This window comes from Talpa occidentalis, unplaced genomic scaffold (assembly GCF_014898055.3).
Source record: "Talpa occidentalis isolate TD23 unplaced genomic scaffold, MPIMG_talOcc4v2.1 talOcc4.10, whole genome shotgun sequence".
NCBI lineage: Eukaryota > Metazoa > Chordata > Mammalia > Eulipotyphla > Talpidae > Talpa > Talpa occidentalis.
In genome coordinates, this window is record NW_023600993.1 from 6,728,477 (window position 1) to 6,742,379 (window position 13,903).

Here is a 13,903-nt window from a genome sequence, read left to right on the forward strand (position 1 = left end):
CAGGGCCCGGGGGCTGCTTGGGCCTACACTTCCCCGCACCGCGGCCCGCCAGGCCGTCTACTCACTCCATGCCCTGAGCCGTCTGCCGGGCAATGTCGATCAGCTGGAACATCTGAAACTTGGTCTCCTGGACGTGTAGGTGTTTGTAGAGGCTGCTGCCCTCACACCACTGGGTCACAATGGCCAGATTGTCCTTCGTCATGTACCCCATGAAGAGCAGGATGTTCACGTGTCGTGTTTTGCTGAGGAGGGAGAGAGGAGAGGCTCGAAACCCCCACTGCTGCACAACAGAGGCCCACTGCCCCGGGCTCAGTCAGGGTGGGCGGCAGATGGAACACAAGACGGCTGACAGCCCGGCTGGCGCGCTGAGCTGGCAGGAGCCCCGTCCGCCGCCTCTGTTCACACCGGTGCTGTGCAGAGGACTCTGATCCGTGCACACGCACGGTTCTTCCCGCAGGGGCACAAGGGACCCCTCATTCTGGAATTCATTATCCAGCTCTTTATTCCTACCAGATTGGAAAGCCAAAGGTCCTGAAGTCCAGAATAAAGCAGCCTGGCTATGAAACAATTCTCTGAAATGTGCAAACAGCACCGAGGCTGTCGAGTTTAGTGTGACCTGGGCCTTGAGGCACGGGACGAGGGGATTCGAAAAGGAGCCTTCCCAGAGGCTTGGCGCTCCTAAGAGGCGGTTCTCCCCAGGGGACTCTCAGCGGCCCTTCCCAGCCAGCAGCCCTGCCCCAGGCCCTCGGCCACTGTTCTCTGCGCTGGCACCTCTGCGTGGCGCCCACTCACCGCAGGACAGCCACCTCGTTCCTGAAGGCCTGGAACTGCTCTGGGGTCGGGTCGACGACCTTGAGGATCTTCACTGCAACGTCTCCTGCAAAGGAGAATATACACACTCAGTTGAGTGATCTCGTTTTTCAGATATGCTACTTTTGAGGAAAATTTTCGTTATTCCACCAATCATATCTAGAAGTTTAAAAATAAGCAAACCACTAAACTAAGTGTCTGAAGAAAGTTAAGTTATGCTCTCAGCCTTAAAATACTATTCCTCAAGCTCGAACAGGCTGAGTTTGTGTTTCTGTCAAGCCTGGCACCCCTGGGCGGGGCCTGCGAGGGGCCATCCGCACGCCCTGGCGCTCTGGGGCCAGAAGTTTCATGCAAGGACGCAGGCTGTTTGGCAGGTGCCGGGTGCTCAACTCAGCAGCCACCGCCCGTGACCTGACAAGGTCCCCTGTACATGGAAACGAAGCTGCTTTGCTTTCAGAACCAATCAAAAGCGATCCTGATGCTGACCAGACCACGCAAGGCGCCACGGTGCTGTGGGCGCGTCTGCAGGCGCGACTCCCGAGCCTCAGCGCTGCCTCAGGACGTAAATACCATCATCTTGCTTTGACAAACAATAAGCAGAGAGTTTCAGTCACCAGCCCCCAGCGGAGTCAAACACCAAAGGCGCTGGTCCAGGCTGGGCCCCCAGTGTGGCTCCAGGCGCTGCGCTGCTGCCCTGCACTGCTGCGGACTCAGTCACGGGCAAACCCGCCTCGGCACAAAACTTCAGAAATGGGGTCGCGTCTACTGTGCACGTGCCACCACCTTAGAAGCCACTTTCAGAATTACTTACAGGCCATGCAGGAGTGGCTGCTAATAAACTATCTTAAGTCCCATCAGGACCTCAAGCTCTCCTGGCAAATGGACTCACGGAAACTGCCTGCCGCGGCGGAGCGCGGCAGGAGTGAGGTGAGCGGCACCTGGGCGGGGGCGGGGGCGCGGTTCTTCCGCTTGGACCCTTCCCTCCAGGAGGACCCCCGCGCAGCCTCTGTTGGAGCATTCCTCACTTCAGTTTTGGGGAGCAGCAGCTGATAGCGCTGCCGTAACAGACCCCCAAATGTAGCCCTGGGATCTCTGATTTTATCATGTAAAGCTGAAGTCTCCACAGCAGCCCCCAAGCTGGCGCTCATCCCTGTCACCGGCACATGCGCTCACCAAGGGCCCGCGGCTGCCTGCGCAGACACTGCTGACGAGGGGAGAGGCCCCTACCTCAGAGCTGCGCGCGAGTCAGGAAGACCAGACTGGGAAACCACAGGGGACCCGAACCCAAGTTCTGATGACTGAGTAGAAAGTCGGGGGCCTGGCTAACGGCTCCTTCTGTGGTAGGGAGCCACGCGCGGGAGTGCTGGGGGGCGGGGCCGGGCAGGTAAATCTCTCACAAAGGAAGGAGAAGTCATCGAACAGATCTCAGGAAAGGGGAGGGAGGCTGTTCCGAAGCAGGTGTCCCAGGGAGAAGGTGAGCGTTGAGAGAAACGCCTGCGGGTGAGCTGGGCTCCTGAAGGATCGGAAGGCCAGGCCAGGAGCAGCAGTGGCGACCGGGGGAACAGGAAGCAGACAGAGGCAGGAAACCCTACAAAGGTGAACTGACCTGATGCGAGTCAAGTGAGGGCAGGGCCACAAAGATGGCAGTGCTGGTGCCCCCGGCACTGGGGAGAGCTTTAAAAGGGAGGGGGTTCAGGAAGGTTTGGGGAGACCCTGGATGGGCCATCAGGAAGGGCAGCTGCTGGGGACCTCGCCCGTTCCCGAGCCTGGCTCTGCGAGCGCTTCCCTGCCCCAAGCTCTCCTCTGAGCCTGCACTGGTCACAACTCGCCGCTGTCACCCCCCCTAGTGTGCGACCGAGGACCACGGGCAGCCACACCCCACTCACAGACCGGCTCTGACCTCCGTCAGCTGAACGTCCTCCACCTCTGCTTCTACTCTTTGTAACAGTGACCAGGACTCTTCCGGGTGAAAGTTCCTGCTCGTACCGCCATCACAGCCACTTCAGACCCTCCCATCTTCCCAAATCCTGTTCCCCAGACCCACACGCACACCCCACAGCACCGAGTCCTCCGGCCAGTGGCCACGGGAAGACAAGTCAAACCAAGACAGCCACGCCAGCCAGGGCCCAGCCACGCGCGCTTCATGGTGAAGTTGGGTAACGAAACGTGCAACTTCTGACAAAACCCAGAGGCCGCCTCTAATAACCCATGCGCCTCAATTACAGGTAACACTCGAAGGACTGCTGCGACGGGACCGGGCTGGGGGTGCTTCCACAGACACTGCGTTAAGGATGTAGACAAAATGATGCGCTTAAAATTCTGAGTTAGCAGTCTCAGAAGCCAGAGGAGCAAGGAGCACTGGACTTTCCTGCTGGCCCCCGAGAAAGGAAGCCGTGGTCTGGGGGGGAAGGAGGGAAAAGCAGAGGCCAAGGAAACCTGGCCGTCTGCAGAGAGAATCTGGACTCTCCCCTGGGCCCTGCAGTCGGGGAGGGGACAACTCACCGTGCCACTTGCCCTTGTACACAGTCCCGAAGGAGCCCGACCCGATCCGCGTGGAGAGCATCACCTCGCTGGCTTCGATCTCCCAGTAATAGCTCGAATCTCTCTGTCCACGAGGCCTCTGAAACAAGCAGCTCTCGTGACTACACGCCACGGACCCGTGCACGTCTGCCTGACAGGTGTCCAGGAGACCAACCCAGCCCGCCTCCCCCCATTACCTGTAACTGCAGTTTGTGTCTTCCCGTCTCCGCGCGCGCCCAGCCCCGCGCTGACAGTCAGTGCTCACTAGCATCTCACCCGCGCCCCCCCCCCCCCCCCCCAGTGAAAGCCTTCTAATTTCCAAGTGTTTTTCTTTAGGATTCAGCAGGTGTTGTGGGCCACACTCACAATTTTGTTCTTCTCCTGGGTCCCGGACCCTGGCGCGCGTTCCCTCTGTGCCGGCACGGGGGCTTTGGGTTGAGACCAGCCCGTTGGGCTCAGATTGTTGGGGCTGCTGGACAAGGCTGAAGGTGAGGCTTAATAGACGAGACAAACAGAATCCACACGTGGATAAGCAACAGAAGATACACAGCATAAAGAGAAAAAGCCCATTACTAGTTGCTAAATGACTCTGGACAAGTACCTGATTCACTGTGACTTCGAATTGCGTCCTGCAACAGAAAAGGAAGCTGGTCAATCTCTACCCTAGAGAAGCTGTTCTCTGGGGAAGGGAAAAGGGAGCAGGTTTGCAGGAACAGAGTGGATTATAAAACCTCTAAAATACAAACGGTCTAATTATACACTCTAACTTTCCTTTGATTAAATCCACCCCATGTCGGTCGCCAGGATCGCCCACTGTGCGACCAAACCTGGGGAATGATGGTGATGCTGCACACACAATGGAAGCCACATTCTTTTTCTGAGCAAAAAGCAGTGCACACAGCAGAGCCACTCCCTCGGAAACGTGAGCAAAGTCGCTCGGTGACGGGGAGCCCTGCTCGCTGAGCCTCCAGACACCACCCCTGCCCCGGGCGTCGTGGCCACCCTGCGCTCACTCGTCTGGAGGCTTAGCGCACACTGGCCCAGAGGGGGTCTGATGACCACGTCCATTTTCAGAGCCTGAAACCAGGGAAAGCCGGAAGGACCGAAACCCGCCAGTCGCTCACGCGAAGCAAGCAGGTGAAGACACAGGCCAGGCCCGCGCCGCCAGCAGGGGGCAGAAAGAGAACCTGAAACCATCACCCAGATCACTGCCCGGGGCTCGGGAACCCCACAAAATGGTCCTCACGCCTACGGACAAGCTCAGAAATGAGTTACTTTCTACTCATCTGGGGAGTCAAAAACTACCTTCAGAATTTAGTGGGAACTGGAGAAATTTAAATCACAGAGGCCTCCACCAGACCTAAATTCTCATAACCCCTCACTTCGAGCTTATAAATATTAAAATCACTTGGCCCCCACACCCTCAAAAAGGTGTGGACATTTTCCTGGGAGTCCTATGCTTGGCCTTTTTTTTTTTTGGTATGACCATAGTAAAGATACTTTTCCATATAATTATTACTGGAATGTTCCCACTCTACATCTTTGCACGATAACAGTAACAAGAATCATAAGCCAAGCTGCTCCTCCCTCCAGCAGCTGCACAAGCATCTTCTGAGTCTACCAACAAAGCCTGGTTCCAGGGTTCCCGATCTGTCTAGTCTTCGAGAGGGGTTTAAGAATGTGGATTCCCAACACACGTGCCTCACTAGCAGTGAGGAAGCTCCTGTGGCAGGGAAGCTGGGAAGCCCACGAATATGCTTGTCAGTGCCACGAGGTGGCTGCCAGATGGGCAAAACATGGGTCAAAAATAATCTGAATTTCAACAGAATACTCAGGACTTGTAGCTCGATTATTCAATTAATCTACTCTTGTTTTGGTCGAAGCACGGCACAATGTATTATTATTGGCCAGAATTATATTCCCATGCAGTAGAATTTTTTTCTTAATGTCACAACAATTTTCTTCCCTTTCCATTATATACTTCATATTATATTCTGGGCTAACGGTCTACGTTGGACTAATTTATCCAAAAGAAATTTTTCACTCCTCTTGGAGTCTAAATATTAAAAAGAGAACTACAACAAATGATTTAACTAAGGCCAAGAATGTATATTTTAAAATGCTGAATCCCATGTGATTAAAAAAACAAACCAACCAGGAATCAAAATTCATTCGGCCTCTAAGTTAGAGATCTGATGTGCTACTTATTTTACAGCAAAATTTCAAGAATTTCCAGTTTTAATGTTCCCCTAAGTATCAGAGTGTTTACAGGGGACTACATCCTAACAGAATTAACTGGTATACGTTACTGTTTTATCATCAGGGCTAATCATGATAAAGTAAAACGTAGCTTACATTCCATATACACACAAACCATCTCCTCTCTATAATCCTGATACTAAAAGTGCCCATGAATGACCAGCTTAGGCCCCACATTCAAAGTCAACTTGCTGAGCCCCTCCTACCTCTGACTGGTAGGACATTTGTGCAAAGTGATTTGAGGCCCGAGTGAGGTAGGCTGCGCCTGAAGTGGCGGTGTCCCTGAGGTTTTCCAACAATTCATGACATGCAGAAAGCACAGCTGTCTTTGATAAGCTTGTAACAAGATTTTCAGGGCAGCAACAAAAATGACACATTTGGTTTTTAAATGAGGTCTATAACTAGAGGTGATGCTGTATGCACCAACTAAGTAAATCTAGCACTCATCTTTGATTGGAAATGAGATTTTAAATTTTAATGTTCTTGGCCTCAAAAATTTCACTTGAGAAACTTCACCTATCGGCAGTACACAGTTCGGGTTGTTATTTTTTTTTTTTTTTACTCCTGTGCACTCTGCTGCCAAACATGAAAACAAGTCTAAGAAATGTAAAATTTAACTTAGCAGTTCTTTCATTTTTGAGTCTACTCTCTGACAGTCTCAGCAATCCTGCTAATTTACAAGAAAGCAAAGGCATGAAAAAAATACCTACTCTTCCCCTCAAACAAAACCGTCTGGACCACGCCCTGGGAGAAGCATGCAGGCTGTTATTCTAGTCCAAAGCAATGAGAAATAAAGAAGAATAAAGAACAAAGGAAGTATTTTAAGTGTATTCAGTTGTTATTAAAGATGAACTAGAAAGCAAAACAAACAAACAGAACATACCAAAAAGCCAAGAAAAGGCAGTTTGGAAACACTAGCTCTGGGCACTGCACAGCTCCCCTAAATACCTGCTTCATTACAATCCTTTCCTTTCTATAAAATCGCTTAAAGTCTTTCAGAGAATTTGTAGTTCCCCATCCTTATCTTCTTCCCCACGTCAGATGAAAGTATCCTTTATGTATTCTTATTCACTAGCTCACTGAAATTTTATCGATTTTGACACGGAATAGAGTTCCAGTGTCCACACTTCTTGAGGAAAAGTTAGCTCTCCATTTGAATGGCGATGCCAAGTGGACTGTATTTAGCCAGATGCAGTGGGTAAAAAAAAGAACATTCACAAAGTTCAGGGACCTGAGAACGAGCGGCACCATTTCTCATCAGGAAACCCAAAATTCTCTGACACGGCAGTCAGCCCTCCCGCAAAGACCGGCTGATTCCACCTCCCTCAGGGGCCTATTACCTCGATCATCCTGCTGTCCACAGGCATAGTGGTGCTGACCATGTGGACATTAGGCGTGGACGTGGACCTCTGCCTCTGGGAGAGAGACCCTTCAGAAGACGGGCTGGAGGCGCTGAACGTGAAGGCGTGGGGTGTGGAGTATCTGTGCTGGGAACTAGGCAAGGAGAAGGAAAAGATTCCGTGAGGGACACTCCTGCAGTCCTACTGGTCCCACTGCCTGCTTCATTAAGCTACTCAGCGGTGGGGCCTCCCTGGTGGCGTAGGCGTGGAAGACAGAGCTGCCAAGCATTAACATCCGCTGCAGTTCGATCCCCAGCCAGGGAGCTACCCTCATGGCGCAGGAGACCTCTCCTGTTTCTCCTGCTGCTCCCTCAGCAGTGGATTTCAGTCAGTCTGCCTGTTCTGTTCCCCACTGTCTCTGGTAGATCCTCTCACCGCCCCCCAACCCCGCACCTCTGGCCTGTACCCCAGTTCTTCTATGCATAAATGAATAAATCTTTAAAAAAAAAAAAGATACTCAGTGGTAAACCCTAACTGTACTGTTTAACTTCTGGAAGAATTCTCTTTTGTTTGGTGCTTGTGTATATGTATTTTTGAAAAGGAAATAATTACATTGTGCTTGGAATTCACATAAGGGCATATAAGTTTTCTTCAAGACTCCAAAAATTCAGACCATCTCTAGAAGAGAACATATTAGCATTTGCCAACCACACCACTACCTATTAAACTAGTTGGAACTTGCCCAGTTCAGAGAATAGAAACTTTTTAAACATAGTTAGACCTGCTGAGCACGTCCGTGAAAGGCCAGTGTTCCATGCGCCGTGCCTCTTCGCCCCCATAACAGCTTAAAGCCAATGAATACGACTTCAGTTTATTTGCAATATCTACCTAAAACTAACCACTGGCCTCTTTCAGCCTATGTCATTCACCAACCAAACTTAGGAACATGCCATGCATGAAGCCTAAGGTGTCCTTATATGATTTAAAGATTAATTTGGAAAAAAAAAAAAAAAGATTAATTTGAGTTTTGTTCAGATTCAAGTATGAATTCAAGAGATAAAAGACGAGTTTTTCTAAGAGAAAGTGCTCTAGTGCCATGAAAAATTGCCCTCGTAGGTAACAACATATATGCCTTCAGAGGCCAGGCTTCCTCCATGAAATACTCAGAAAAAAATACAAATTTGGGTCATATTTGCTTTTCTAGTTAGCAAGCAAAATAACCAAGGTATCATTTCAATACAAAGTCTTTGTCCTGAGATAGGCTGATTTTAGCAATTTTACAAAGGCCAGTAAATAATATACAATTACATATACATAGTTATATACTTCGAACGAAGATACAAATTTTATTTTAGGTTCCAAATTCATGTGTAAAGTGAGATGAGACATGAACTCAACAAATCTCTGATTTTAAAGTTAAAAAACAGAGCAAAGACAAGTTATGTGTAAAGTCACAGGCACACTGGAAAGGATAATTATATTAAAATCTTATTTTTTTATTTATTTATTTTACTAACAGTCTACTAGACACCATGGCTTTAGCAATGGAAGGCCACAGGCATTTCAAAGTTGAGGGTTTTATTTTTATTGAATTACTGTACATAGTTTTAGACCCCTTCCCTGAGGCTCAACTTACCACACACTCAGAAGGCAAAAATCTCAAGCTCTTTAATATGTGAAGATATTAAGGGAATTATGATAACAGAAGAAACTGTAGTCAAGATTCACCTTCCTGAAGGTAAAAACTGCAAACCACAAAGAGAAAGTTCACATTTTGTTCTGACTAATTAAGTTCCTCAGAAGCAGCTCAGCGCTCGCCGAGACAGGAGGAACTGCGAAGGAACGCTCGTGTTTTCCGTTCAGATGCTCTCGGCCCCACCTGCCACAATACAATCGCCCAAAAGAAAAGCTGTGGGTGAGAAGATTACCTAACAGGCATCCGGGAAACAGACTCTCGCATCCGACGCATCGTCAGAGAGGGTAGAGCTGGGACCCCACTCTCACCAACGATGGAATTAGGGAACAATCTAAATGAAATCAGAGAAAACCAGTTTACAGACTTGAAGTACTTTTAGAGTCAACCTGCCTTGCTTCACAAACTCACAGCTACTCAAAGTGAACTTTCCCTCGTCGCACAAAGGCTGCCCAGGGCCAGAGGCCACACCAAGCCGCAGGACTGGTCTGAAGGACCGCAGAGGCGCGCACTGCTGAGCCGCCCAAGCACACAGCGCTCTAGTGTGCGATTCTCGGAGACCCGGGACCACCGTCCGGCTGTACCAAAGTAAGGGTTTTGAAAGCTACAGTAGGCACTTTGTGACCTAAATCCCATACATCTTCTCCGGAAACTGTATTTTGGAAACACACAGACAGAAGACTGAAATATGAAGACTAAGTCCTACTCGGACCAGAAGTCGTAGGTCAAAGCGACACTGCGGTTCACCGGGCACCTTCGTCCCATGGGGCGAGTCCTTGTACTCAGTCATTCCACATGGTCTGCCTTCCTCGCGAGCAGGCTGCAAGGAAGGCAACCGTGCCCCCGCCCCCCTTTACTCAGGTAAGTGAACAGAGGCTCAGAAGTGGTTACAGCCAGTCAATGACAACACTGAGGTTCTGACAATGTCTCCTGAACTCCAAAGCTTGTGCCGCTTCCGCTACACAAGCTCTTTGTGCAAGAGACACAAGACTACCCTGAAAGCAAGACAGGTCCCCGCCATGGTTCAATGACAGCTCTCCCCGAGTTTTTCAAGGACCCACAAAAGAAGACTAAAACTTCAATTCTGACTTCATATACTGTTAGTAGTTTTAATTTTTAATTTTTATTTTTTTGTGAGACCCTCGCTGGCAGCCGGGGAACGAACTGGCGCTGCAGAGGCTGCGGGCAGCCTCGCAGCCCAGCGCTCAACTGCTGCGCCACCAGGGGAGGCCCTGTTAGTAGTTTTTAAAAGACACTTAGAACGTATACTTTTAATTTAAGCCTTACCGAACAATATTCTGTCTACATGAAATATATTTTGGTCCCTAGTTTGTCTCCTAACAGATACGACTCTCTTGCAAGATGAGCCATTCAAGCCATTTTAAGTCTAATGTTTTCTCCAGTGCTAGGTGAAGAAAATAGTACTAACCATACGTTCTACCTGTCCTCACTGTCGCGAAATCTGTTCAGCGTATTTAATATAATACACAGTAGTCTCTCTAAGACTAAGAACCTAAAAGCTGAAACTGGTAAAAGTCAAAGATCTTTTTGCTTCATGTCGTTTTCTTTCCCTTCCTGAACCACAGCACATCAGTCTCAACATGACAGATTACAGTCCCACCTGCTTGTTTTAGAGAGGTAACACTTAGAACTGTCATGTTTCTAAAGTAGATGGTTTCCAAACCACAATTCAGTCTGTAAGTCTAGATCCCTGACTTGTCGGCCAAACAAACAACAAGCAACTTCAAGAGTTCACACTTTTCTGCCCTCTTATATTCTTTGAAAAAAGAGTAACAGCCTTACAAGAGTTGTCTGATGTTACTCCAGTCCACACACATAGTAGGTACTTTGGTGCTACAATGCTCGTGAAATTTGTAGCCACAAGTCTGACATCGAAATCCATTTAGCAGGAACTTCTGACAGATGTCACAGAAGGCAAGCTTCAGGAAAGTCTTCCGCGCCTGGAGAACAAGAACACAAGGTATAAATTTGGCTTAATAAATGAAAGCTAACAAAAGACAAAACAATTCTTGACCCTCAGAAGATTTCACAGAATGAGGAATCACACTTCCAATATTTGTAAAATTCGTTGGAAATTACAGTGTATCTGTGACTAATGAAAACTAAGTGGCCTTACCATAAAAAGTGGCATAACTAGAGCTTCAAACTAGTCAACAAAATGTATGTGTGTTACTTCTGAGAAATTCCTATTATGTCAGTTAAAGTCCACATGCGACAAAGAGAGAAGAGGTCCGCCACTTACAAAGTTGTGTGTTGTGAGCGGGACATGATCCAGGAAATCTACTTGAAGCTCTTCTCCAATCAGTGAGGCTGCATCAGTATTCCAATCTAATCGTGCTTTTTTACTAAAGGGAAATTTTAAAAAGACAGTATGAAAGGGAAATATCTAAACGAAGTAAGCATGCATTAGCTATCACTCATCTCCTCCTACATACACATAAAACTTTAATCCCACACACTAACTTCATCTAATTCATACAACAAATCTGTAAAGTAGGTATTATTATCCTCAATCTTATTATCTGAGAACTGTGGCTCTGAGCAGGCGTCTTGGTCCCTGTCCCCACAAGTGTCAGGGCTACGCCGGACTCCAAGTCTGTTGGACTCCAAAGTTTGTGCTCTTGGAATAAGATTTTCTTTTAACAATAAGGTATAACAATCTCACAGTAAACATGTAATAAACTGGACTTTGACATTAAAATCCTATAAAAAGGGTGATAAACATGGATACAGCAGCAACATTTAATCTTCACTTGCCTACGTCCATCTAGAAGATGTGTACCAAGGAAGCACAAAGGAAATGCACTTTAATATTAACACTCGAGTCTGTAAAATATGCAGAGTTTGTATAAATATAGTTTGATGTAAGACAAATGTCTTAAAAGTTACTGAGTCTTAATAGTCTTAAAATTTATTTTCTGTGCCTAACCAAGATTAAAAAAAAAAAAAAAAAAACAGGACATATAAGTGAAAAAGTAATGCCCAATTCCTTTCTCGTGTCTTGTCTAGTTAATCTGGCCTGTCTTCTGAAAGTAGAATATTCTCAGACAGGGAGAGAAAAACATATATAGCAATACTCAACATTCCCCCATCATCTGTGAGAAGCTGATTCCAGCCATTTTTCTGGTTATCCAACAATAAATAATCCATCCCTTAATATAATTCCCTGGGAAAACCCCCATCACTACAGAGTCCTGTTCTGTCCTGATGGCGAGGAGAGCAGTCTGTTTTCTGATCAGTCTTTGGATGCCGTCTGTCCAAGACAGAACCTAGGGCAGCTTCAAATCAGGGCCACCTTGGATGAGAATGGAGAAACCCCTCCCTGTGTCAGGATGGCTCTTGTCTTTCAGGAGCACTGCAGGCAGGCCTGGGGACTGCCCTGAGGCGAAGCCCAGATAAAACTTGCATCTGTGTCAAAGACATACACTTCAACAATCTGCCTCCCAAGCTGAGAGGGATAAAATAAATAGAGGAATCAACGCTCACCCTTTGGAGCAGACTCATTCCCTAAGATGACACCTTGAAACATAAAAAAAATGCAAGCTGAAGATCAATAAAAGACATTAACATTAACACTTTCGAGAAGAGGGTAAAATTAAGGTTCTTTTCCCAGACTGGGGGGAGGGACAGGGATGAGGGTAATAGTGGAAAACGGGTAAAGACACCGGACACTAGGGAGTACTGCTCCTAGTCTTTGAGAGGATCCCTCGATCTTGCTACTACTATCAGAAATAAGATGAACCACAGCTCTTCCTTGAAGCAGAAATCACCCTCCATCTTTTTAGCCCTGTGTCTATCAAACTGCAGAGATTTTGGTGTTAGGTAAATAAAAATGAGTGGGTGACAAAACAGTCGCTCACAGGAGGCTAGTCTTTTTCATGCAGGCAGTTTCCCAGCACCGCTCTGCACACTGCATCAGAGCAAACAAAAGTCTTTGTTCTCAAGACACGCAACATCAGACACTGCTATTTCCTCTATGGAAACACAATCAACGCCTAACATGTATTTCATTTTTCAAGATACTCTTCAATCGTTAATTTCAAGTTTTCAGTATTCTTTTTCCGAGCTATCTCTTTATAAACAAAGATATATAAATATACAGTGTTCTGTAGGAAGTTTGCACACATTTTTAAAATGGAAGGCGTTATTTGAGCTAGAAGACTTGCATAAAGCAGCAGCTGAGTGACGTCTGATCTCTTACCCTTTTTGTTCGTGGAGGAGTCTGAACACCGCGCAGCACTCAGGTTGCAGGCCCCTCACTTTGAGTGCTTTCATAAGGCAGTCATGCAAGCTCATTCCATTTCGCACATTGACCTACAAACAAAGGATCATCTTTGAGACCAACACAGGCTGCACACCCCTTAGAAAGGTGAGCAGAGAAACAAAGGGACTATGTAGAAGACTTATGACAGAGGTAAACACAGAGCAGAGACAACCTAATGTTGCAGAGTGCGTTAAGGCACCCTGGGCGGGGGTGGGGGGGGGTCTATGATGTTGGGGTGAAATATTTTTCAGAATGATACAAAGAGCAAGATTGTTTAAAGGGTAGGGAAACTATATATTACATGTTTCTAGGTGTCTTATGAGTGTGAAGAGATAGACAGGACCATGAGGAAAGCAGGTAGGAGATAAAACAGCTCTCACTTGTCTGACTCACTGAAATGTACATGGGAGCATGAACATCCACCGGAAAAAAAAAATAAGACAATCTGATCTAAAAACAAACATGAGTTCTTCAGATCAAAATCTGTATTTTGGGCCTCCCCGGTGGCGCAGTGAGTTGAGCACGGCGCTATGAAGCTGTCTGCAGCCTCTGCAATGAGGGTTCGATCCTGGCCAGGCAGGGAGCTACCCACATGGCGCAGCAGACCTCTCCTGACTTGCCTACTGCTCCCCTCAGCAGTGTATTTCAGTACATCTGCCTGTTCTGCTCCCTACTCTGTCTCTGATGAATCCTCTCACCCCCACATATCTGGCCTGTACCCCAGTTCTTGTATAAATAAATCTTTAAAATAAAATCTGTATTTCAACCAGCTGACTTTCCTAACAAATATTCCTTGTCATAAGCGCTTTACACCACTGAAGGAAAATAGAAACGGAAAGGCCAGTGCTTCTGCTTGCAATGAAGACAAGCACCACTGCCCGTTCCTCCCCACAGGCACACCAACACTGCAGGTTGTCTCAGCAGTTTACACCCTCCACGTTCCCATGTGCCCAAAAGGCACAAAAGGCAGGCAAGCACTCAGAGGCCCAGCAGGCA

General features: G+C 47.6%; 1 protein-coding gene across 2 annotated transcripts in view; it reads right to left on the reverse strand.

The window, feature by feature from the left end:
* RAF1 (Raf-1 proto-oncogene, serine/threonine kinase) overlaps positions 1 to 13,903 on the reverse strand; it is a 54,270-nt gene that overhangs the window by 4,516 nt on the left and 35,851 nt on the right. Inside the window, exons 3-12 of one of the 2 annotated variants that reach the window (XM_037523182.2) lie at positions 12,845 to 12,957; positions 10,886 to 10,988; positions 10,426 to 10,583; positions 8,858 to 8,956; positions 6,930 to 7,083; positions 3,932 to 3,959; positions 3,697 to 3,824; positions 3,313 to 3,430; positions 793 to 877; positions 66 to 242 (exon numbers count right to left, since the gene is read on the reverse strand). In XM_037523182.2, the coding sequence (XP_037379079.1) occupies positions 66 to 242; positions 793 to 877; positions 3,313 to 3,430; positions 3,697 to 3,824; positions 3,932 to 3,959; positions 6,930 to 7,083; positions 8,858 to 8,956; positions 10,426 to 10,583; positions 10,886 to 10,988; positions 12,845 to 12,957 (1,163 nt within the window). The remainder of the gene's footprint in view (positions 1 to 65; positions 243 to 792; positions 878 to 3,312; positions 3,431 to 3,696; positions 3,825 to 3,931; positions 3,960 to 6,929; positions 7,084 to 8,857; positions 8,957 to 10,425; positions 10,584 to 10,885; positions 10,989 to 12,844; positions 12,958 to 13,903) is intronic. The other variant, XM_037523192.2, reaches the window with a different exon arrangement.